The following is a 26,856-nucleotide window of genomic DNA, read 5'->3' as shown; positions in this document are numbered from 1 at the left end:
CATTATGGGTGGTAGTTATCATGTAGACATCCCTCCTGTCTACACATTTCACAGCTAGCAGCTCATCATTGCGCAAGGCACTCCACTGTCCCCTCTTAAGTTTGTTACACACAAGCTCCCTTGGATAGCTTTTCCGGTTAGAGCAGATTGTGCCACAAGCAACAGTGTCCACTCTGAACAATTCCATGAACAATTGCACTCCAGTGTAGAAGTTATCTAGGTACAAATGGTGACCTTTGTTAAACAGGCATCTACCAAGTTCCCACACAATTTTCTCACTAACTCCAAAAGTGGGCAGACAACCAGGGGGGTCAATACTGGAATCCCTACCAGTGTAGACCCGGAAATTATAAACATATCCTGTACTACTTTCAGACAGCATATACATAGTAATTCCATACCATGCCCTCGCGCTAGGAATGTACTGCCCAAAAACCAAACAACCCTTGAACAGGACCAAAGACTCATCTACAGATATTTCTTTCCTTGGAACATAGACCTCTGAAAACCGATCTACAAAATGACAAAGGACATGCCTAATCTTAAAAAGACTGTCAGAATCAGGGTGATCTCATTGCAAGGCTAAAGCAATGTCAACAAAATGCAGCATCCGAAGAAGAAGCAAATACCAATTACAAGTCATGGTTGCAGGAAATATAGCTGTTGCCATCAATGGACTGTTAGATCAATAAGAAGACAGTGACGGCTTCCTTACCAACCCCATCAAAAAAGTCAAACCCAAGAACTTTTTAATCTCTTCCAGATTTGTGGGAATCCACCGGGTAGCTCTAGACTGTGGCCTAAGTCTGGCACTGTTGTCCCTCAAATACTTTTCAGCAAACAAATTAGTCTTCTCAACAATCTCTTCTAAAAATACATCGGCCATAAACAACTGAAAGAAATTGATAGGCAAAATGTTTTCTGTATTGACTCTACACCCCGGGAGACTAGTAAAGGCAACTCTGTGTGCTCCATGTTTGGGGCAACCCAAAGTTCAGGCCTTCCAATAGGAAGCCTTTCAGCCCCAGGCTGCTGCACTATTGGCATATCAGTGTCCTCCTCTAAAACAGGCCCTTCATGTGCACTGAGAGTGGCTTCCTCATCAGAAGATTCCTCTCTGACAGAAAATTCACTGCCAGAATCTCACACTTCCTCCTCTGCCTCAGATGCAGAGTGAGTCTCATAATTATGGTCAGAAGACGACTGAAAAAGCATACCAACAACCTGCTGAGTGGTCACCTTGCGGCTAGCCATGATCCTTTCTAAGAAAAGTAACTTGACAAATGCACCAACAACAACCAGCACTGTCTAAAATAAGTAATAAATAAAGTGTGGCTTTGCCACAAAGAGTTATGTACTCAAAAACTATACCACTCACTTTCCTGAAAAAGCTAGACTCTCCAGCAACTATTCTGCACAGACACAGCAATCATCAATGATATCCCACTAAAAAGAAAGGAAAATTAGACATAAGACAACACAAATATAATTGTACACAAATCAAAGGACAATTTCACACACAATCCTGTATTTAGTACACCACTTACAAAAATGTCATTCATGCATGGCAACAATACTAATTTTCAGTAAGTTGTTTCTTCCTACCTAAAACATGCAACTACGTAAACTGCAGGTCAACCACTGCCAGAACCTCAAGGAGTCACAGCAAAGGAAGCAAAAGCTTTGAATTAGAACATAAAGGTAAAATGAACTGTTATAATCACAAATGCAAATACTTCACCAGTTGACAACACCCCGCCACCAAACATTTAGAAATTTCCCCTGGTATCTAGTGATTTTTGCCCCACTTGTGTGCAGATGGGTCTAACAGTAACTAGGCCGATCTGCCCCAAAGGGGAAAAAGAAACATTAAAAAAAACTATCCCTGGCGCCTTAGTGGATTCCGCCCCCATTGGGGACAGATGGGCCTAAAAAAAATAGGCCGATATGTCCCTAAGGGGGGCAGAAATGGCCAACAGTTGTGTGCGACCTTTGGGGGGGAGACCCTAGTCCAAGGGGCCACCCCCACAAAAAAAAACTAAAAAAATCCCTGGCGCCTTAGTGGCTTCTGCCCCCCATGGGGACAGATGGGCCTAGAAAAAATAGGCAAAATGACCAACAGTTGTGTGCCCCTTTTGGAGAGCGATCCTTGCCCGAGGGGTTCCCCCACACAAAAAAACACAAAGACGCAAACGGAAAAAATTGCTGGTGTCTTTGTGGCTTCTGCCCCCCTTGTGGAGAAGTGTGGCTCAATGGTTAGAGTGGCAGACCCTGATGCAGAAATCTGGCCCGGGACCAGGGTTCAATTTCCACCTCGGCGGGCCTTGGGCTCAATTTCCTCGGACCTGATAATTCTCGCATTGGTGCCTAATCTAATTCATGGGTCCCACTCTGTAACTCTGGGCAATAGCTTGCTTAATCTCCACAACGGCCCCAACAGCGCTGGGATGCCTGGCTTCACCTTGGAGGTTGCCCAGGAGTGGGCGCCTCACAGGGAAAAGCCAGGAGGGGTTCCACAGCGGTATGCGTACAGCGCCTTGAGACCCTAACAGGTGAGTAGTGCGCTATACAAGTACGAAGTTTACAGTTTACAGTTTGGGGGCATATGGGCCTAGAAAATTATAGGCCGAGCTACTTCCAAGTAGGGCAGAAATGGCCATCAGTAATGTGCCCCCTTTGGGGGGAGGGGCGACGACCCTTGCCCATGGGGCTGTGCCCCCCCCCCAACAAAACACACACACAAGATCTCTGGTGCCTAAGTGGCTTCTGCCCCCTCTTGGGGGTAGATGGGCCTAAATAAAAAATAGGCTGATCTTCCCCCAAGGGGGGTAGAAATGATGAAACAGTTCTGTGCCCCCTTTGGGGGGGGGGGTGACCCTTTCCAAAGGGGCCGCGCCCCAACACAAAAAAAAAAACAAAGAAAAAAAATCCCTGGTGTCACTGTGGCTTCTGCCCCCCTAAAAATAATAGAGCGATCTGCCCCCAAGGGGGCAGAAATGGCATAAAACATATTGGCCACCAAAGGGGAGTGACCCTTGCTCAAGGGGGCCTCTCCCCACAACAAGAAATTGACCCAAAACAAATCCCTGTTGTCTAGTGGGAATGCTGAAAAGGGCATTGAGGGAAAGGAAAGGCCTTTCCTTTCTCCCAATGCCTCTTTCAAAGGAACACCCCCCCCCCCCCGGCCAGAGGAGAAACTTACTTGTTTACTCCTCGACTGGAAGCACATGGCTTCCAGCACATCCGGCTGCCTCTAATGATGTCAGCGCATGCTGTGGGCTGAGGTCATTAGATGCCCGGAGCGGTTGGTTGTGGTAGGTGCTTCCCTGCCTGAGGGAGTTTGGAGGCCCACGGGGGGAGCGTGGGCCAGGTGCAGGATGAGCTGGTCTCGTCCTTGGCACACTGCAACCGTGGCCGAGGGCGAGGCCAGCTCATCCAAGGCACCCAAGGGGGTTTTACTAAAATGATGATGAGCCCTCACCCACCAGTGTGCTCATTGTCTGCCTCTCACCTGTATCTATAAAGTTTTATATATGGGTGGGCTCCTGTAACAGATGGGAGCTCTTCATATTGCAGCCTCCCATATTGATACAAATAGATCCAGCATAAAGATCATAATAAGAACACTACCTCACAGTCTCGTGCAAAGAAGAGAATTGAGGTATTGTTAAAATTACCTCATGGTTAACAGTATTAATTTATTCCATCATAGATGAGGCCACCGTAGATGAGGCCCTTCGTAGGTAAGGCCATCATAGACCACTGTAGATGACCGTCGTAGACGACCACTGTAGATGACTGTCGTAGACGACCACTGAAGATGACCATCATACATGACCACTGTAGATGACCGTCATAGATGACTACTGTAGATGACCGTTGTAGACAACCACTGTAGATGACTGTCGTAGACAATCACTGTAGATGACCGTCGTAGACGACCGTATTAGATGAGGCACTCACTCCATTATTTTTTTTCCCTCTTTGAGAAGTGCCTTATGAATACTCATGGTAAGTCTTTTTATGGCTTTTCTGCATGCCTTCTGGAGCGCCTGACGCAACGTCTTCCTCTGACCTCTCCTGTGAGGTGAAGGAATCCTCACTGTCCTCATTATTAGTGACAGATTTAAGATTTTGTAATCCCAGCAGGTAATAGCCTCATCTCTCAGAATTTGAGAGTTTTTGAGGAAAAGGGTAGACATATTTATGTAATCTTTTACCTTGTTTACTGCCACTCTGACATATTAGTGCCAGGGTTAGAGAAATAAAACAGTAAATATAATCTTGGATGATCCAAAAAGAAGTAAAAGCTGAAGAACTGAGCAGAGGTCAGGGAAACTCCCTTCACATGACATGCAGTAGAAAATCTGAGGGACTCAGCCTCTGTTGGGAGTGTTCTAGAGGGTGAAGTTGCCTGATTGGTTATAGTTCAAGTTTGGTCCTTTTTTAAAAAGGACAAGGCTAGGCTATTAAACTGACCTTTTCATTGCCATTAAAGCCTATGATAGTGCTATATATACTGCTTTATTAAGTTACCGGGGACTCCCATCTCAACAACGGGGAATGATTCAAGCATGTGAATCTATGAAAGATCCAATACTGGAGAACAATAAATAAACTACAGGCTGTACCATGTCAACTTTCATAAATAATTTCCTCTCCCATTATGATACAAAAACTTTGTTGAGCAACCTCTGGATTATGGTTTTTTTTTTTTTTTTACACATCACAGTAGTCCCTGATGGCTGTTTTTTGGTTTTTCTTGCTGCAACCCAGCGCCAGGCCGCTCCTGCTTGGAGCAGCTGTTGTGGTCTATAAAACTCGTTCATTCATTCATACAAATGGATGTGAATTTTTACAAAGGATGTGTATTGCTTGTTGGAGCTTTTAGATATGACCCTCGCATTTCCTTCTTGCTTCACTTCCTGAAACATTTTTAAGTAATAATCAGTCTTTTGGACTTCTGTCTTTATTTCAAAAGGAGAAGGCCATTTCTTCTATCGTGGGCAAGTTGAAGATTCAGCAACAGCAGAAATCTCTAGATCACAGGTATGAAATCTCTAAAACTCTTCAAGTGAAATTACTCTCAGATGTGACAGCTCTGTAGGGGCTTTCTCCACCTGTGGTAGATGAATTACAGTGGAGGGGAGGCCACAAAAGTGCACTTGGATTAATTCTACCTAGGGGCCAAGAGACCTGGAGGTATCAAAATTCTAGACTTCTAGTTTTATGAACCTTGCCCTCTACACTTCATAACATGGGTCTTTATAGGCGTGCCTTCTCCATGTTCTTTGCCCTCCTTTATCCAAGACAATGAACCTATAATGATGGTTGGATCACCTAAAAAAAGGTAAATATAACATAACCTTATGGTCTCTGGTTTCATTTTAAAGGAAATTGCTTTACAAACTTCTGAAATCGGTGCGAAAGTTGTTTTATAGTACAGGGAGAATACTTGGTGTTGCCAATGTGTATATGAGTGAGTGGATGAGAAAATTAGCTTGGTTTCTCTGCAGCTATTCTACCAATTGACTGGTATAATGGTGTCTGTTCCTGCTTAAGGTACAACAGGAACTCATTACAGTCTGAATCAAGTCCGCAACATTGTTTAAAGGCTCGGTACAATCATCAGCAAGGCAGATAATGAGAGCCTAAGCTGTGGCAATGATGGATCACTGTAAAAGTGATTCCTGCTGCAGAGCCTCTGTCTGCTGCTACACCACTGACACTGTTGGACTTAGCTCACGCTACTCTAAACATAGGACCGGTTCTCTATAGTATTGTGGTGGTTAGGTCAGATCGCATAAACTTTACAGGTTTCTGGAAATTTCACACTGATTCTCGGCATTTTATTTTTTGATAACAATTGTTTATTGAGTTGCAAAGAAAAACAGTGTCATAACATCAGTACTTTAAATGGGCTGGTACTGTCCCGTACTGAGTTCCTGCACTTCTATTTTTCCATTTCAAGCACTGCATAACATTACATCCCAAGATGATGTTCATATTTTACAGAGCTTACATATCGGTCCTATGTAGTCTTGAAATCCAGGGGCATAACAAAAGTTTCCTCAACCCCCGCGAGGTGGCGGGTGGGGGGGCAGCTACAGGGGGCCTGGCCTCCTCAGCAAGGCCGGCTTTAGGGCACCGGGTGCTGACCTGGATTGGGGCGCTGACCTCGGGAGGGGGGGTGCTGTGCTGTTTAACAATAACTTAGAAACTTGCGATTTAAAACCACCTGCTGAAGCGTTTCTTGTGAGTCCAGCCTTCAAGAAGCAATTAAAATGTCAAACTACCTCTTGTGATTAATGTTCCTGCTAGGGAGAGAGATGGGAGTTTTGTCTAGTGGCAGCTTTGACTCGCCATAAAGTAGTGTAGAGGGTTAATGTGCCTGTTGTCAAGAACATATCCTGTATTTTATGTGGATAGCTAGTGAAATAGTAAAGCCAGCCTTTACAAGTGCTTCAAAACTAATTTATGTGAATGGGGTGCTGTGGTGAAATGAGGGGCACATTTGCCGTGTGGTAGTGAGGGAATCCGAGGAGATGGTAATAGGGTGGGGGTGCCAAAAAACATTGTTGCAGAGGGCACCACCAGCGCTAAAGCTGGCCTGGCCCCTCAGCACAGTACAGTGTGCATGGGGGGCAGGCTCCTGACTGGGTTCAGGTGGAAGGAGGCCCCCTACAGGTACTTTGCAGGGGGGGGGGGCATTTTAAGTTTTGTTACCCCGCTGCTGCAATAGCCTGTCACCCAAATCCCTGGGGTCCATTACCCTCCCATCTCCCCGCCACCCAACCAATGTAATCTGAATCTATCATCCCACATGCTCTCTCCATCCCTATCTGCTGTCTTTCTTTCTCCCACACGTCAACAAGACAAAAAAGTGCCCCAAGTTTCTGGAAATATTTTGGAGATTATCATTAAGTCTACATATAATGTTTTCAAATCCTGCAACGTCATACATGTCTTCTAACCACTGCTTATGGGATGGGGCCTTCTGGGTCTACCAGAGTCTTAAGATCCATATTTTGACCACTGCTAGTGCCATCTGTAACCATTGTTTCACATGTGATGCCAAAGTGGGCAGTACTGAGAAATCGTGGAGGAGTGCCGCTTGCACCTGAAATGCCAAGGATTCTCCTAGTTCTGGCTCGAGGGTGGCCAATATCTGATGTTAGTATGTGGAAACCTTACTGCATTCCCATATGATATATAATGTCTCCAACCCTTCCTACCGCACCACCAGCAGGAATTAATTTTTCCCTGTGAAGCTTTACCTGTGTCCAGTGCCATCTGTGGAGAACCGTAAAGTGACTGTATTTCCATCTTGCTTCCTTCAACCCTCTACCATGGTCAGTCATCAAGTCCTTCCAGTCTTCGTTATCAAATGTGTGTGCTAATCAGTCTCCCACCACCTTCTCAACCCTGCTGTTCCTAAAGAGTAAGCACAGTCAACAAGAAGGGAGCATATCCCCGATATGGAGCTTCCAAAACGTTTGCATATATGAATGTATGTACATATATACATTGGAGAACTCAACAGGTCAAAGACCTCCCTACTTCCCCCGAGTGTTGCTAGCACAGCACTTTTCATTTGGGTATATCTCCACGTCCATGTAGATGGTAGACCAAAGTCTTCCTGTAAATCTCCAGGTAGTTTACCAGTCATATTACATCAGTGACCAGTGCGCGTACATCGAAAAGCCAATAGGTCTGGCCTTGGCAGCAGTGGTTATGAAAATAAAGAAAAAAGGAAAACATGCCACTTAGCCATAGCAGACACATGTTTCTGTAGATAAAAGTAGCCAAAATCTCAAGAAGAAACTGTAGGGGACAAGGAGGAATTGCAAGGAAAATTTAACCAATTATTTTAGTAATTCTTAATTTCTTAGGAGTTTCTCTGGTTTCAGCTCATAATCCTCATTAATTTCACACCTTCAGAGTTAACAGAAACCCCAATATTATTAACTCTAGAGGTGTGCAGTTACCACCTCCCACAGACCGCACACTCGAAATGAGGAACTATGAGATGCTCTAAGAAAATGGATGCTGACAGGTAGTCTGTTTGACACAACATACAAAGTATTTCATTGCTGTATGTATTGTACGTTGACCTATTTGGGGATTGTGATAGCTCCGTATGCCCATAAACTCGCCAAACCAGTCAGAGTTTGCTGCAGTGGCCAAGTTGTCTGGAAACATATCATGCTATAGAAATCTGGTATCAAACTATATCATGTCATATCTTAATGCAACTTACCACAACATGTGTATCCTGACGTGTAAAGAAGACCCAAGGAGTGAAATCAAAGAGGGTGGGAGGAAGAAGGAGTGTGACAGCTACGGAAGCCATCCCTGTAATTTTTTTGCACCATCATTTACAGATGGGATAACGTGTGGCTTAACTTTGTTCAGTGTACCTGGGCTTGTAGTTTAGAATTATATTGCTTCTATTTAGAAAAGATTGTGCTCTATGCTGAGAAAGTTAAATATTATTTTTACTGTCACAGGTTTGGCAGTGGATTCGCCATGGAGTTAAGTTGGAGGATGATGAGAGGACTGTCACTAGAAACCTTGTGCAAAGCCTGGCCCAGGAAATGGAGCAGGAGCTTCAGGATCTGTACTGCTCCTCAGACCAGTAGGTCTCAGAGTCTCAAACCATATTTTCTTTTTATCAACTTTGTTATCATAACTTTGCTATGTTTATGCACAATAGAAGACTAGGTGTTTTTACTAGGTATAGAACGATGAAATGTTATCACTTTATTAGATATGGCGGCTTCGTAATAGTGTTTTGGGGACATCTATCAGGTAGATATCCTGGGAACAAGATGTGCTGCTTAAGTAGCAGAATGAGAGTGACAAGTGATGGGCAAGCATTGTCTGTCGCTGATAGATAATGCTGGTCAGACCACTAACATGTCTCTCAGTAGCTCAGGCATACATGCTTGCATGGATAAGGGTTACATTGTGAAAAGCAGAGAGGGCCAAACCTCCTGTGCTTTACAATGAATTCCATTTTTGCCTTCTGGTTTATCTATGTATTCTAATCCTCTAGCTTTGGCAAGTGACGATTTAAAGTCTACAAATGGCCTGGTAGTAGTCACTCTGTTATTTTAGGTATGTAGTTCAAACCTATATCCATGGAACAGCAAAACTCTTTACAGACCTTTTTCGATTAGAAATGGGGCATCTGAAACATGACGTGATGTACACAAAATAGCAATGTGTGGGCAAGGGGAAAATCTAATTGGATATATAATATTATATAACACTAGTTTGTTTATAAAACATCACAATACTTTACTCAGATTTACAATATAAGGCGCAGTACAGGACGAATAGGTGATGTGCCCACAAATGCTCACTTTTGGTCAAGTGCTGAAGCTGCATTAGAACCTAGGTCTCTAGGGTGAAGGGTGAGCAAATAGGCCATCAGACTAAGGGCCTCATTTAGGTTTAGAGGCTTAACTGCCCACTCATCGCTGTAGTGGAAGAAACACCTCTAATACATTGGGAAAGGTGGATCTGCCATATTTAAAGATTTCCACCACGGGAGCAAGGATTCCCCTTTTACCAACTAAATCCTCCCTTACTCCCTGAAATGTCTCATGCTCACATGATAGGAGCCACCTCAAGTGAAAAATGTTGTGATGCCATCCATTGCAGCCTTATAACCAGGTACTGGAGAATGTATTCTTTTAGTACCCAGATTACAAGTGTGTCTGGTGTAGTGCAAATGTTCTCCCACCACATCAGTAACAGTTGCAGGGCTTCCTGTGCAAGACTGTCATGGTGGTAAAAATGGGCATACACTAGCATGACTAAATTGCACACAATTTTCCGTAGCCTCACCACTGCTTGATGCTTGTTTCTGTTGACAGAGCTGTTTATCCCTACCATCGGAAATGACAGATTTCCTACAGTTTTATTACACTGTTGGAAGGCAGAGGTGGCTAGATTGGACTTCCATCATTTTTTGGCAGAAGTCTCATTACTCTGCACTTTAAAATCAAGCCCCAAACATCTTTTTTATGGGAGGCCAGGCAGTGCAGGTAAGACTTGACTGTTCAGTGTTTATCTCTTAATTAGCAGGTTGCCCCAATGGTAACTAGCAATAATATACCTTGGCCTAAAGTAACTTTTTCATTGGGATTAATGTCTAGAGGTGTCAAGAACATTCTAATAACTGACGTTATCAAAGTGTGTGAATGCATCTAAGACTAGTTAGCATTAACTAGTTACTCACATCTTAACTTATGCAGTTCAGAGGAAGCCCTCCTGGCTAAAGTTCAAAAACATGTACACACGTTGATTTTGTACCACTTGCTAGAGGCCGTGTACTTTTGTGTCCAGTCTCTGAAGAGGAATGCTGTGACAAAGCTACATCATGGGTAATGTCTGTAGTTTCCTTCGCACATATGTCTGACATGAAGCTTGATTTGTCTGTCTAGTCTGTTAACATTAGGATGCATTAAATTCTCTAGAATGTCTTAGGTAAGCCTATGGGACTGGAAGAAATGGCAGATATCAGAGGCCCAGTGGTGCCTCAAGGAGGGAGTGGAAAAGAGTTCACTCAGAGCTGAGGGCAATGTGTACAGATGGCGTGTTTTGTGGATTATGCATAGCAAGGAGAACCCTGTGTATCACTGTGATACACAACAATAGTGTGCATGGTCACTACTCTTCAGGTGGTACTTGCTAGCAGTTTGATGGTGGACCAGTATAATGAGATTTATGACAGTGAGTGACTATTAGGTTGGGAGCCTGGTTGTGCTAAACTCTAGCTAAAGGGGACTATATGTAAGCAAAGGCTTTATCACCAGTTTCTAGTTAAATAGGTTTACTGTTAGCTCAGTCATCCTCAGTTGATCCACAACTTATCTATCCTGTCTTCAGGACTTTTATGTGTCCGTAGTCTTCATTCCTGGATTCCATTTTGGGTCCATGGTGGCCCTGTAACCTCCCTCAATTGAGAGGACAAAATTGAGGTGGGAGAGGGAAGGGATGAGGAGGCACTTCCTGTTCCACTCAGATGAGTGTTGAACATCTGACCATATGTCCTGTGGTTGAGAATGCCAAGATGCAGTTGAGCGAGATGGGTCTCATTCTTGTGAATCCTGATGAATTTGAATCACACACTCGAACACATCCCTGCTCCATTTGGGACACCATGGAGTTACAACCTTTAACACCCCAAGCAAGTATTGCTTTAATACACTTAAATCTGCATGTATATCTTGACAATATGAATATAAGGTAAGTTGCTGTGAAGTTAATAATATTAAATCTGGGGCTACGGCCATGAGGCCAGCAAGGCAGACGCTTCTCCCTGAGGCTCTGCACCAGCCCCGGACACCCTCTAAAATCCTAAGGGATATTCCCATCCTGGGACGCCAACAGGCTTCTGCAGTGTCAGGTGCCCCAAGGGAGATGAGTGGGGCCACTTGCGACGATCTGGACACCCGTCAGCAGGCCGGGAGGCCTCAGCCTGTGACAGCTGGCTCACAAGGAGAGAAACGGGTGTGGTGGCGCCAAGAACTGCAACAGTGAGATCCCAGCCTAGGGAACAGAGTAGAGGCCTCCCTACACCCCTGGTCCGAGGGAGGAGAATGAGAGATGGGGATTGTGAGATGATGATGTTGGCGACATTGCTCAAAGTGGGCCTGTGCGTGAGGGGTGGACTTGAAGTCCAATTGTTGCCTCCTAGGTAGTGCTTCAGCTCTGACTGCAGAGACTGGAGAACAGTCTGCTGGGGTTCAGGGCCAGAATGAGAACCCAAAGCAGCCCTGGCAATTTTGTCAGACCAGCCCCTGGGTCGGGGGGGGAGTGGTGGAGGAGGATGAGGCAGGGGGAAGAAAGAAGCATTTCTGCTTTTGTTACTGGGGCTGATATTGCAGCAGTGCTGCAAAACCAGGCCCCAGTAACAAAACTGATCCCCATCACTAAAAAACTGGCACCCACCCTTCTAGCCCACCAGAAAAATGACCAATGACCGCTATGGCCAGTTCATCCTGCTGGGCTTGCAGCCTGAGTTACCGTAAATAGAGAGGGTAAGGACTCAGGGACTCAACAAGCACCAGGGAAGGCAGCAGGTCACAGAAGGGCGGTGAGGCCCTAAACCTGGAATCAAATACTTCACTTTAGTGTCCCCACTTGCTGGCCCCTCATAGGGGCCCAGTTCACCTGGTATTGTGGCTGCACATGTCGCATAGTGAGACTGAGGCAGCTGGTACCAAGAAGCAAAACATGGCTAAAAACTCCCCTCTCATCTCTACTGATTCCGGTGAGGCACTCCTGTGGTCCGAGGGACTAGGTCCCACTCCAACAGCTGCCCTCCCAATATATTAATCACTCAACATCGCCTGCTCACTGTGGACCTGGTGAAGGGAGGTGGCACACCCAGCTTCTCACAGGGGAGGATAGACTAATTTGTAGGGTTTGGGGAGAATCCTTGGCCTTGGGGGGCACGAGTGCAGCACCGATAACCCCTGTAAATGAGCCATTGCCGCAATCTGAAATCCTGCAGGCTATAAAACACTTGAGGGAGGTGCTGGAGGACAGGATAGGGGGGTTTGGCTCTGAAATTATTCTTCTAAAACAAGACCTTAACAGTGTGGCAGATTATTCAACAGGGGTGGAAATACAGATCTCCTCAGTGGAGGACAATGTCCTCACCCTTCAAAAAAGAGACTTTTCCAAACTCTGAGAGGTGGTGTTGCACCTGGAATGGTTAGCTGAGGACACTGAGGGTCGGTTCGGCCTCAACAATCTGCATCTAGTGGGAGTACAAAGGGAGCCAAAGGGGTCCCATCCAGAGATCTTCTTCTTTGACTGTTTCTGAACTGGTGCAGGATCTGCTGGTGTGCGTCACAATTGAGAGGGCACAGAGAGCGCTCCTCCAGAGGCCCATTTCCACCCAGTGAGCTACTCAACTACCTCAAACGGGATGCCATCCTATGGGCTGCCTATGCTACTGTGCAGGATCATGCTCTTCCCTGACTACACAGCAAGAGTCAAACAGCAAAGAAAAACATTTGCAGTAGTTAAGGCCAAAATGGAAGTAATGCATGTTACATACATGCTTCTATACCGGGCCCAGTCCAAAGCTATTCACCAGGGTAAACCCACTTCTTTGACACAGCAGAGTTTTAGTTTATAGTTTTCGCACAGATATCACACACCACACAGATGTTGACGTCAACAATTAACCCCACATGAAACGTTGTGACCGCTACTTCTGATGAATGCCCCACTAGGGAGGAAGCACCAAAATGTTGACCTGGAACATGAACAGCTTCCTCAATAAAACAAATCAGGGGTTTATCCTCAGAAGTGCCAGCTGGGGACAGATGTCCTTCTTTTACAGGAGACATACCTCAAGTGAAACCACTGTAGACGGACCTTGACCAACAGCCACTGTTGGCAGAACATCAGGGTGTGGAGCAGATCACAGCCAAGGCAGTCCACAGGCTTCAGAGAGCCAACTTGGCACTCTAACAGGTCCAAACGGGGAAAGCACGGAGTCTATGACAGGCCTCTCAGAGCCACCTCTACGAGCATTCTAATAAAACCATCAAGCTCCTGAATTGGCTGTGCTAGTCACCCAACAAGCACCACCACCATTCCGATGGTTTAACACATGCAGTGACCTCAAGCTCTCACTAGAAAAATATCAAATCTCTAGACCATTGGTCATGGGCACCCAGAAAAAATGTGGACGTTACGCCAGACTCTGAGCCAATTGAGGGGAACACAAAACTGTTCCTCATTGGATCTTTGGACCACACATTGGGATGGGCTAGGGCACCGGGGCTGACAATCACAGCCACAGGCTTTTGATACTTAGGGGTCTAAATCAGGGCTATGAGGCACAGACATAAATGGACCTCGTCACATCTCTGTTGACAGATGCAAGGGGAGACCTGCTGCCGTTCTCCAATAAGGGCCATGTGGAGCTGGTTAAAATGATGATCCCCCCTAAACTGCAACATACAATACAAAACTATCCATTTACATCCATAAAGCAACCATAACACACTCAATTGACCCTTAATTCGTTCTTCTGAGGGGGAGTCCCCAACAGTTAGCATTTAGCAGGTGCTGCAAATCCACCTTTGACAGTGGGCTGGCAATGGTCGAGTTGCTTCTTACTACAGGACCTCACACCTGCTTATATTGAATTATTGGATTTGCAGTACAGGAGATGATGCGGCCTATTGTATTGATCACTGGCAGATAGAGCTTGAGATACTTGAGGGCATTGTGCCAGCGCACAGCATGACTATGGCGCCTTATTGCCTGGCCCAGCAACCATTCTGAGAGACCATTAGAGAGGGATGGCCAATCTTCTTTGAATCCATCCACAAGGGTCGGTGGATTCGCTGGCACATGGGCACCCAATCCCCCCTAGACTACATATATGGGGGCCCGCTTCGAATGCAGACCTTCCCTATTAACGATAGTGAGAGTTTGGGGGAGAAATTGCTAAAAGATGTGAGGGGAGACTGACATTGGAAACACCCCTGTGGCATGGCACACTTCTACTAAAGGATGCATCCTTGAACGGATTCCAAGGGTGGGACATCTTGGGAGTCAACAATCTGGGGCATGTTGCTCGAAGTACAGACATAAAATCTTACACAGATCTTCAAGAGGAATTTGGTCTACAGCACACTCAATTTCATCATTATTTGCAACTCCGATACACACTAAGCCCTACCTCATTACATTTACAGACCTACCATACCTTAATCAACTGAAAGTGAAATTGACAATGCCCCCCTTCCCCCAGGAGCTGAAAATCTATACTCTATTAATCTCTAGTGTTGTACACTAGATGACTTGGAAAGGGCAATGCCTGATGGGAACAAGGGAGGTGGCGATGACAGCACAATGCCACCTTATACAACTCAAATACCTGCATTGCATATACCCTCCCCACCCCCCAACCCTCCAAGTCCTTGTGGTGCATCCATAGAACCTCAAATCTTTGCTGCCTTTGCTTTAACAAAGCTATGGGACTTTTTTCCATACAGTGTAGGCCTGCACAGCTCTCTGACCCTTTTGAGATGCAGTGAAGGCCACTCAGGGATCCCTTCTGGGATGCCAGTGAACCTTACCCCTATAATAGCTCTTCTCAAGCTAGAGGATTACTTAAAGTACTCGCATGAACAGAGGACAATAACTTGGATACTGGGTCCAGTGGTTGCTAAGACGAATGGGGCATGCTTATGTTGAGAGGGGGAGCTTTGAATCTGGGCACATGGAGAACTGAAATGGACTTATGCTGTGTTTAGGAAAGTGGCCCTTTTGGCATGGTTACCCCCCCACTTATTGACTGATATTGATGCTAACTTGACTGAGTGTGTGCTGGGATCCTACTAGCCAGGCCCCAGCACCAGTGTTCTTTCCCTAAACTGTACCATTGTTTCCACAATTGGCACACCCCTGGTACACAGCTAAGTCCTTTATAAAAGGTACCAGTGGTACCAAGGGCTCTGTGACCCGGGAGGGTCCCTAAGGCCTGCAGCATGTATTGTGCCACTTTAAGGGACCCCTCACCAAACACATGCACACTGCCATTGCAGTTTGTGTGTGTTGGTGGGGAGAAAACGGTAAAGTCGACATTGCATCCCTCCCAAGGTGCCATGCCCACAAACCCTGCCTGTGGCATAGGTAAGTCACCCCTCTAGCAAGTCTTACCATTGGGTGAGAGCCTTTGTGCTCTCTGGGGTCAGAAATAACACCTACTCTGGGTGGAGGTCCTTCACACCTCCCCCTACAGGAACTGCAACACTTGGCTGTGAGCCTCAAATGCTCAGGCCTCCTGTTACAGTGCCCTATGGCACTCCAGCTAGTGGAGATGCCTGCCCCCTGACCAAGCCCCACTTTTGGCAGCAGGTCCTGTGGAACAATTAGGAAAAACAAGGAGGAGTGACCACTACACCTATGACCACCCCTATGGCGTCTAGAACTGAAGTGACCCCCTCTTTGCAGAAGCCTCCATCTTGGTTTGAAGGTAGGAAAGGGACCAATAGGGATAGGAATGTGCTCCCCTCCCCAAAGGGAGTGGGCACAGGAAGGGTGTAGCCACCCTCCGGGACAGTAGCCACTGGCTACTGCCCTCTGACCACTGTAACACCCCTAAATCTAGTATTTAGGGGCACCCCTGAACCTTGCTTATCAGATTCCTGGCGACCTCAATAAAGAAGACTGAAGAACTGACCCCAGCAGTGAAGACTCCAGATGACAACTTACTTGGCCCAAGCCCTACCGGCCTGTCTGCAGCTTCAAGACTCATCCTACAAAAAGGCGACACATCCTGCAGGGCCAGCGACCTCTACAAACCCCCAGAGGACTGCTTGCCCAGCAGAGGACCAAGAACTCCGGAGGACAGCAGCCCTGTCCACAAGAAACAGCCAAGAAAGACTCCAGAACCACCCCGGATCCGTGAGCCCTGCCCACTCAGCACCCAGCGCCCATGTTCAGATGGCCCACCAGTCTAGAGAAGATCCCTCGGTGATTCCGACCTCAAGTGCACCGTGGGTTGTCCCCTACTGGCCAACTTGACGACACCCGCAGCCCGAATCCTAAGGACCCCTCTGATCGCACCAGGATCAGGCGAAGATTCCCTACCCCCAAAGATACCCCTGCACCTGCAGTCCCCTGGCCTTGGGGAATCTGACCAGTGCTCCAGCAATGTCCAGCGGGTGCCTCTTCTTGTCCAGTCTTTAGTTTTCCGTAACCCACCCCCTAGACCTAGCCTGCGGCATCTTTGTGACCTCCGGGGTTCCCCATTGAAAAGCATTGGGTGCCCGACGCTGTGTTTGCACTCTGCACCCAGCCATCCTTGTGCCACTGAGGGTGTGTGCTTGATTCTGACCTGTCCCCCCTCCCCCAAGTCCTGACCTAAACTCCCCCAGCCTGTGTCTCGAAACTACAGGTACTTACCTGCAACCTGTATTATTGCAAGTGCCCCAAGTTCTCGTAGGATTTCAATGAAAACCAGACACCAACTTTGATCTCTGCACCTGGCCGGCCCTGTGTTGCTGGTGGTGCACTTTTGGGGTCAACTTGAATTTTGACCTGTGGACATCCTAACCCCTGAATAATGAGATTGTAAGTCGAGTACTTACCTGTTAACTGTGCTAACACTTTTCCTCCCCAAGGATTGCATTGGTCCCTACTTAAAATTGAAAAGTGTTACTTACTTGTAAACTGTTTTATCTGCAAAACCTAAACAAAGTGCGTTTGATACATATGCTTGATACCTACTTACAACTGTACTTACCTGCAACAAAGACCTTTTGATTCTAGTAATAAGGTAGCAAAATCTATTTTTGCTATATAAAAACATTGGCCTGGAGTTAGTCATTGAGTGTGTGCCTCATATCTTGGCTGTGTGTGTGCAACAAATGCTTTGCACTACCCTCTGATAAGCCTTAACTGCTCAACCACACTACCACAAAAGAGAGCATTAGTATTATCTACTTTAGCTTCTGTTAAGCTTCTGGGGAACCCCTGGACTCTGTGCACACTATACCTAATTTTGTTGCTAATTTTTTTGCTATAGTATATATAGAGCCAGCTTCCTACTCTGTGTCGAGAGAAACTGGCATTTGAGATCCAGGGATGCTTTTAAAAGGGAAGGGACCACCTGCTATACGTTTAACAAATGTTAGAAGGAGTAAGCTCAGCACTAGGGTTCCAATATAGGCATAATCCATGGTTTTATTTAATTAGCCTACTAAAAAGCTCCAGGAGGCCTGCCCTCCCGCAGGGACTGAGGTTCTTGCATGCGACAAACAAATGAGTGTTGGGTTGCAGAATCCTTTATTTTATGCTGAAAATGTGAAAGCTCAATTTCAGGAAGTGACTAGGGCTGAATATTACTCTTACAGAGATGGATGACTAGCAAGAATGTCGGACTTTGTCAGGTAGCAGTGGCTGGTAGCTCCCACTACTACATCTTGGGGAAGATTGATATGCAGCATGTCCTGTGGGAGGGTGAGGTGGTATGGGGATGTACTGAAAATGAATCTAATTTAAAGGCTGAGTCAAGGGTGAGTAGTAGGAGTTTGACCAACCCACCTTGAGTGTCTGAGTTTAAATTAATGTAACATTGCTCATGCTTTTGGGTTTGAAGAACAGTTCTGTGCATAAATTCTATTTTAAGAAATCACTTGCTAACCTTGGTACAGTTGCTGACCTGCAACTATCTAGGAATATGGAACTTGTTTTCTTTATCTGTGATGTATTAGCAGAGCTGGTTTCATTTAGCAAGAAGTGATAGAGCAGGTTTTGATCACCGCTCATGACCTGTTTTGAAGGGGTTCAGGCAGATAATAAAGGCTGTTTTTTTAATCAGAAAGAAGTTGTAAAAGAAGAGCCTAGATTTAGGGTCTGTGTTTGAGTTTGGTGGTTACTGAAAATCCTACATTTCTGGAGGAAATACAGAGGAGAAACCGCCACTGGGTTTAGAGCATCATACACATTTTAAGGTGGAGGGTATTAAAAATGTGCATCCTACACCAATTTCAGAGATTTTTCCATAAATTATTCCATTATGAGTTATCACAGAGCTCAATTCAGGCCATTTGCCACCTAGATTAGTCAATGGGAAAAGACACAATCCAGTTGCAGTGATGTAGCATGGTCCCTAGTTTAGAAAAGCACATTGAGAGGTAGATGCACTTAAAGGCATGTCTTCACTGTACAGTGCTCCCATTTGCCGTTCGCTGCTATTCTTCCAATGTGTACTGTCTGGAATGGAAGAGCATTAGGCCTGCTTCCTAAATCCCCAGGAACAGTAGTGCTACTACATCCACTTTTGAGAAGTGTTGTACAGCTGTTTTTACAGTTCCCAATCAAATTGTCACCTACTTTCATCAGGTAGTGTTTTTAGGTGTTATTTCCCTTATGTTAAGCACCTCTCCTGAGAATTATTTGGGGGTTAAAAATGACTCTAAGGCACAGATTTAAGAAGGCCTTGCACCATTCTAATGCCACATTAGCATACTTTTTTATGCTAGTGTGGAATTAGAAGGCAAAAACGCTGCACCATAACCTTCCCTTTGTATACATGTAAGGCACCCCCCAATGTAGGCCTTTTGCGTTACCATTAGAAATGGGGTCTTTGGTTGGCAGTCAGGTTTCCCCCTGTCAAAGAAAGGACCGTCACTGTAGTCAGGGCAAGGATAAACACACCCGGTGAACCCCCGATCACCCCCTTGGTAGCTTGGCAAAAGCAGAAGGGCTTAATCCAGAGACAATGTGTAAAGTATTGCGCCAACACACACAGTAATACAGTGACAACACTACAAAATGACTCAACACCAGGTTAGAAAAACAGCCAATATTTGTCTGAACGAAACAAGACCAAAAAGACAAATATCCAACATACACAGGCAAAGGTATACATTTTTAAAGATTAAACTTCAATATAACGCTTAGAAACAGAAATGCTCCGATTAGGTGATATCGTGGCGTCGTGACGGAGTCATTCCCAACAATCCGACAGCAATGGCACTAGTCATAGAGTCACACGGACTTCCAAGTACAGTACCTTGAGAAAATGAGGAAACAAGCTGGTGCACGGACCCGGGGATCGTGGCGTCACTGGATCCGAGGTGGCATCGTTTCCGGTCCTGCTGAGCGAAGGAGCAGAGGCGTCAGGTTCTTGCTGCGGAGTGGTGGAGGTGAGGCAGCGTCGGTGCGAAGCATTGGATCTGCGCACTTCTGGTGGAGTTGGTATCTGGCAGTCACGACGTGGTGCAGCGACTTCCACGGAGTCGTGGACTTCAGCGAGGCTGCAGCAGCATCAGGCCTGCAGGGTCGTCGCACTCCAGTGAGGACCAAAGCTTCTGTTACAAGTGGCGTCACGGGATTCAGCAGCAGCGTCAGTCCAAAGTCATCTGAAGTCGGTTTCCTTGGATCTTCTTGATTTTCCACAAGCTTCTCCTTTCAAGTGCCCTGGGACTGGATTAGACACCACTTGGCAGGACAGAAGTCTCAGCAGAGAGTCCAGGTGCTGGCAGAGGAAGTCTTTGATGGCCCTGAGACTTCAGGAGGCAAGCTCAGTCCAAGCCCTTGGAAATTCTTCTCAAGAAGGAACATACCACAAAGTCCAGTCTTTGTCTCTTTTCACAGGCAGAATCAGCAACTGCCGGATAGCTCAACAAAGCATAGTCACAGGCAGGGGCACCACTTTTTCTCAGCTCTTCTCCTTGGCAAAGGTTTCTCTTGGTTCCAGAAGCAAATCTTGAAGAAATCTAATGTCTGGTATTTTGGGTCCACGACTTATACGTCTTCCTGCCTTTTAAGTTGTACAACTTCTAAGAAAAGTCTCTGTTGTTTACAGGGTCCTACCTTGCCCAGGCCAGGCCCCAGACACACACCAGGGGGTTGGAGACTGCATTGTGTGAGGGCAGGCACAGCCCATTCAGGTGTAAGTGACCACTCCTACCTCCACTCTAGCCCATCTGGCTCATCAGCTCCCTTTGTGTCACTGTCTAGAGGAGATTCCCAAACAGCCCAACTGTCAGTCTGACCCAGACAGAGAATCCACAAATAGGCAGTCACAGAATGGTTTAAGCAAGAAAATGCATACTTTCTAAAAGTGGCATTTTCAAACTAATAATCTAAAAACCAACTTCACTAAAAGATGTATTTTTAAATTGTGAGTTCAGAGACCCCAAAATCCATATTTAGATCTGCTCTCAAATGCAAACTCCACTTTAAGAATATTTGAAGGCAGTCCCCATGTTAACCTATGAGAGAGATAGGCCTTGCAACACTGAAAACCGAATTTGGCAGTATTTCACTTTTAGGACATGTAAAAACACATCACTACATGTCCTACCTTTAACATACACTGCACCCAGCTCATGGGGCTACCTAGGACCTACCTTAGGGGTGCATGTATAAAAAGGGAAGGTTTGAGCTTGACAAGTAGGTACACTTTCCAAGTCATATTGGCAGTTTAAAACTTCACACAGAGACACTGTAGTGGCAGGTCGGAGCAATGTTTACAGGGCTACTCATGTGGGTGGCACAATCAGTGCTGCAGGCCCACTAGTAGCATTTAGTTCACGGGTCCTAGGCACCTCTGGTGCACTCTACTAGGGATTTACTAGTAAATCAAATATGCTAATCATGGAAAAGCCAATTAAATACACAATTTCACATAGGGAGCACTTGCACTTTAGCACTGGTCAGGAGTGGTAAAGTGCCCAGAGTAACAAAAACAGCAAAAAACAGAGTCCAGCACATAACAACAACCTGGGAAGTAAAGACAAAAGGTTAGGAGAACCCACACCAACGATGCAGGTCTAACAGCTACATTATGCCTGCGCCAGGCATAATGTATGCAAAGGGGGAGTTCCCTTCTTGAAGGAGAGGCAAACAAATGGCGCAAGGAAATCTAAGAGATTTCCTTGTGCTATTATTTCGGCCATTTTAACGCCTGCTCAGAGCAGGCATTAAAAGGAGGCTTCCATTGGTTTCAATGGGCTTTTGGTACTTTGCAGGATTAGCGTAAAAATGTTTGAAGCTAATTCTGCAAGTGCCGAACTAACATAAAAAATTATGATGCTGGTACCCCTAACTACCACCATTGTGCGCCGTAATTTAAATAGGGCACACACATGTTGGCATTAGGGGGGCGCTAAGGGGCGCAAGAAAAGTGACGCTGCACTAGGTGCAGTACCACTTTTCATGACTCTGTCCCTAAATCTTTTAGATAAAGTGTCACAGGCCAGTAAGTTAGTGTTCCGTATGTCCATTTGTTCACACCCTTGCTTTCTAATGTTTCCTTGTGAATTTTTTTTATTTTTTAAATGTGTACCCATGTTAAATTGAAATTCAAATCAGTCTATCACCAGGTCAGGGCGTTTTCCAGGATAGTTTGTATTGAAATTGTTTGTTATTTCAGAGAAACATCAATAGCATTGCTATATAGCATCATTTGTTTTCTTATCACCTGACATGGCTTGTTGCTCACCCATTCCTGTCTCAATCAATAAAAATGTATGCCATTTCTTTACAGAGACTGCTGTAGACTGCAAACAGCCACTGACATGTTCTTGGAAATCGTGCAGAAGAGGGACTTCCCTGAGTTTATCACCACATACCTAAATCTGGATCATACCTTCCTGAGCGGCAGCCATTATACACCAATGTAATGTTTTCCCTGCTACTTTGATAAGAGTGTTGGATTCTATTACAGACACAGAGGCAAACATCATGACTGATTTTTCCTTACTGACGACTCTAGCAACAATAAAAAAATAACAGTAGCATAATAAAGTGTTTATTTAAAAGAAAAAGAATGAAACATGGAAGCTCCAAACATACAATAGCACCACCAAGGTTAGCACACTAGTCCTTCATAGTGAATTCCTGACAGAAGTCCTTATGACATAATTGTTCTGTATATAAATACCCCTGCCTCAGAGGACACTTACTCTTTTTTGTCTGCATTCATAGTATATGAAATTGAACAGTCTGAACTAAACTCGTCGAACAAAATCAGGAGCTTAATCTTTTTTGCAGCATCCAGGAATCACCAACGGGAAACATTGCCTTTGAAGTCTCACAACAAAATCGGAACACTGGAACCTCTGGCGGCAGCAATAAGACGACACTCCTCCATATCAGGCATTCCTATGCCTGCTGGCTGCTCGAAGATCCTGTTATATGTGGATGGCATCCTCTTAACACTTACAGATCTTCACCTTTACCTCCCCACTCTCCTGTCCCTGTATCGGACTTTGTATTTATATCAGGCTGTAGGATTACCTTGATGAAAAGCGACGCATTACCTATGCCCAGAATCATGACTGCTGCAGCTGTCACTGCTTATCCATTACGGTGGAAGCTGGATCAACTCAGTTACCAGGGCACCTGGAGAAAATTGTGACCGATAACACAGACCCATTGATAGCCAGAACTCGGCTGGACTAGGCAAAATGGTCACATCTTCACCTATCACTATTGGGTAGGATTCAGGCGCTAAAAATGGTCGTAGTGCTCAGGTTTACGTATATGTTAGGCATTTTACCATTCCCGGTAAAACTATCTCTCATAGGAACCATTGACTGTGGCATTAAAGCCTTCATTTTGGGCCCTTCAAAACCCCAGCCCAAAATCCAGAAACTGATGCTCCGCAGGGTGGGTCAGTCTCACTTGTGTGGAGCATTACTACACTGCTTTGCAGTTATCACAACTGGCCGTTTTGAGAGCCCATTCAGTGGACATCCCCCTGTGGGTTGCCATTGAATGTCTTCTTACTTCTGCTGGCCGAGGGCTGCACCTACTCTATAAACACAAAACCCCACTTCTCTAATACAGAATCCAGTCCTTCAGTCCAAGGTGAAGTCCTAGCTCCGCATTCACAAGCTGCTGTGGACTGGTGCATGGTTACATAATCATGCACCTATTTTGAACAATGTTGTAATCAGAAAGACAGGCATACTTTAAGTTCAAGCTTGTGGAGCTGAGCCCGCATATTGACTCTTGACCAGCTAACTCAATGCGGGGATATCTGCCCCTTCAAATCGCTCCAAGACAAATTCAAACTTCCCTCCCTCCACTGGTGGAGATCTGTCCAACTGCAACACTATTTGCAGCCATCCCCATTGGATCTATGCGATTTTCCTGTAGAAAAATAACGGTCACACTGCGGATCACACCGGGGTGTGATGTTGGGACTGTACAATCTGTTAACATCCCATTTATATGCTAAACAGAATATCGCCAAGCTACAAGACTCCTGGCAGAAATCATTACAAATTGAATATGCTAGCGCGCCTGGTCCTTAGTAATTAAGAGGACGCGTATAGGTCGATAAACCTTTTGAATCGCTTGGAGTATCCTAGTCGTGCAGTGACCACTGAAATGGTAGTTAACACCATTAATCAAGGAACATTCTATGGAAAACAACTCTATACCATAATACTCAAAATAACCACTACTCAGGAAGGAGTTAACCATTTTTATTCCTGATTGATTACAATTCTAAGCATCCGTTAATTTAATCTTCATTAATCAATCTGTATTAATCCATTAATAGAGAGACATTATTCTTAATGAAACATATGCGACAATGCAATACCATAAGCTATGAATACCAACATTAGTCATGTAATTCAGCAATTAAGTTTGTCAGTCATTTGTCACTGTCAGCGTCACTCCTGACAGCCTACCTAACCAAGATTAGCATTAGCATGTGGGTTTTCATGCGAAAACAATTTAGAAAACATGAATTTGGAAAAAGAGATTACCTCTATAAACAGCGACGTTGGTACCTAGAAGAAAAGGCACACAACCATCAGTCACATTTTCATAGCTACCTATCCAAGATGGATTAGCAACAAGTCAGTCTTCGTTTTCAGGTCATCAATCAATCAGCTACTGATCAGGCTCACAAAGTATGAATCCACTATCAGCACCTCGGACAGCGTCTCCTGACGTCATCAATTTCTCCTCGCAGTTCTCCTAAATTCTGAAATCTTAGCCCCTTGTCATGACTTTTTATTAGGATCTCCCAGTCCATCCCACTAATTGCTAATTGGTCAGTCATTCACCAGATGTGATTTTAACCTATAGTTTTTGTTTACCAAATCTACTAATTTTCATAAAATTCAAGTTACACGAAACGGATTGGTTCTTCATGCTATGCCCTCATCATCCTGCTCTTCATGTATCAAAATTGTTGCATACGGCTCTTCAGTCAGTGCTCTATTGTTCAAGTCCTGGGAAAGTACAGTTAGCCTACACTACACATAATTGTATCAAATTGTCTTCATCATCTCCTGTTCCTCAGTACATTGCAGAATATTCTAGCTAAGCAACTTGAACTGTGATTGGTTTAAGGTCTCTGTCCCCGGTTACCAGTCCTTTGCAAGGTATCCGAATTCTCCATGTTCAGAGCAAACAAGGCCCAGTGGAACTAGGCCTCTGGTTCAGCTAACTTAATAATACAAAACAAAGGTTGTTTTGACATCTCATTATGACATATTACTACATTTTTCACATATATTTTCATTATTTTGCATATTTAGTCACTTTAGTACATATGGTAATCAGGGGAGGGCACATTTTCGAACGAGCAAGTTATTTTCTAATATTAACTTCTCTATGCATTTTTCTCGTTAGTAAACACATGTATAAGTCATTAATAATTTCTTAATTAACATATCTGCTCCAACAACTACAATGAACTTGACTGGGCCATGCTTGTGGCAGACCAAGGAGTGAACTTGACTCAGCCATGCTTGTGGCAGACCAAGGAGTACGGGAATCCAGAATGAAACTGTGTCTTTTCAGAACATTGCAAGACTGGTATTGGACCACGCATAAACTCTATTCAACGGGCCTACTCCACCATTCCAAATATTGGAGATTTGACCAAATGAACTGTACTATAATTTAAATTGTTAGTGACTGAACCGTATCTGGCAATTTTGGATGGCGATAGAGTCTACCCTTACTGAAACCTTGCACTTGCCTCTGCCCTTTCCACGGCAAATGATTGTTACATGGTATGTATGACTCCCCTCCCCTTATCACACATGAGAGAGGCTTATTAGCCACGGAGCTGGCCTTGGCAAAGATCTGCATTCTTCGTCATTGGTCATCACCCCAACTTCCCACCCCTGAAAAATGGATAACAGAAGTGTACAGAATAGCTTCTTATGAATGGAATATATACAGAGTGTGGGATGAAAGAGATCTACTCCAAGATCAGGTCGCTCTTTCGGGGCACTGACACCGCTGCCTAAGAGACGTATGCTCTGCAGCTGCAACCTGCATCCGGAAGTCAAGTAACGGTGCTCATGGCCTCCCTCACTCTATCTCCCAACCACCCCGCCATACTACCCACTCCCTTCACTCCCACACCACCCATTCACTGTGTCTGGACCCAGCTGGACCACACCCATCGAACCTTTCACCCTGTCTGCTCATATCTTTCTTTCCTGCTTTGCAAAGGCACTCAGATCCACTGTAAAGAAGATAACCTTCTCGAGGCTCTGTAATGTGCTCCAGGACCCTGGATACATCCTTGTTTTCTCCCCTTTCCCTCTTTTTTCCTCCTATTTTTTTAATGTTTCCCTCTCATTCTCTTCTACTATTCACAGACGTCATTTTAACTGTTTGAACCATGCCACTCCCGCACACTGTAAGGTTGTTAGCCATGTCTTTGTTTATTCGTCATGGTGCATAAGCCCATCTTTTTTTCTGTTGGGGATTTGTTGTTTTGAATGGTCCTTGTTTGAGGTCCATGTACGTATCAATATCACGGGGCAGCGACAGTGTTGGAGATCACTTGTATTTGTGGTTGTATTTCCCTGACAAATATAAATAAAAATAATTTAAAAAACAGAACACTTCTGCTGTACTGCAGTCAGAATAAAACACAAAATTAGATAAGGGAGATGAAGAGCAGAATAATCTTCGCGTCCATGTATATAACATAATCCAAACTTCCTGTCACAATAGTGAGGGAGATTTTATATTCTATTACAAGATTGGAGGCTCACTTGTAACATACAGGGAGTGCAGAATTATTAGGCAAATGAGTATTTTGACCACATCATCCTCTTTATGCATGTTGTCTTACTCCAAGCTGTATAGGCTTGAAAGCCTACTAGCAATTAAGCATATTAGGTGATGTGCATCTCTGTAATGGGAAGGGGTGTGGTCTAATGACATCAACACCCTATATCAGGTGTGCATAATTATTAGGCAACTTCCTTTCCTTTGGCAAAATGGGTCAAAAAAAGGACTTGACAGGCTCCGAAAAGTAAAAAATAGTGAGATATCTTGCAGAGGGATGCAGCACTCTTAAAATTG

At 45.0% G+C, this 26,856-nt stretch overlaps 1 protein-coding gene across 1 annotated transcript in view; it reads left to right on the top strand.

The window, feature by feature from the left end:
* LOC138301776 (malate synthase-like) overlaps positions 1–26,346 on the top strand; it is a 215,917-nt gene extending 189,571 nt beyond the window's left edge. The window contains exons 13-15 of the mRNA XM_069242281.1: positions 4,982–5,049; positions 8,511–8,638; positions 22,049–26,346. Of these exons, the coding sequence (XP_069098382.1) occupies positions 4,982–5,049; positions 8,511–8,638; positions 22,049–22,184 (332 nt within the window). The 3' untranslated portion in view covers positions 22,185–26,346. The remainder of the gene's footprint in view (positions 1–4,981; positions 5,050–8,510; positions 8,639–22,048) is intronic.
* Positions 26,347–26,856: the final 510 nt, after the last annotated feature.

This window comes from Pleurodeles waltl, chromosome 1_2, assembly GCF_031143425.1.
Source record: "Pleurodeles waltl isolate 20211129_DDA chromosome 1_2, aPleWal1.hap1.20221129, whole genome shotgun sequence".
NCBI lineage: Eukaryota > Metazoa > Chordata > Amphibia > Caudata > Salamandridae > Pleurodeles > Pleurodeles waltl.
Note: the sequence above shows the minus strand (reverse complement) of the source record. Positions and strands in the feature narration are given on the sequence as shown.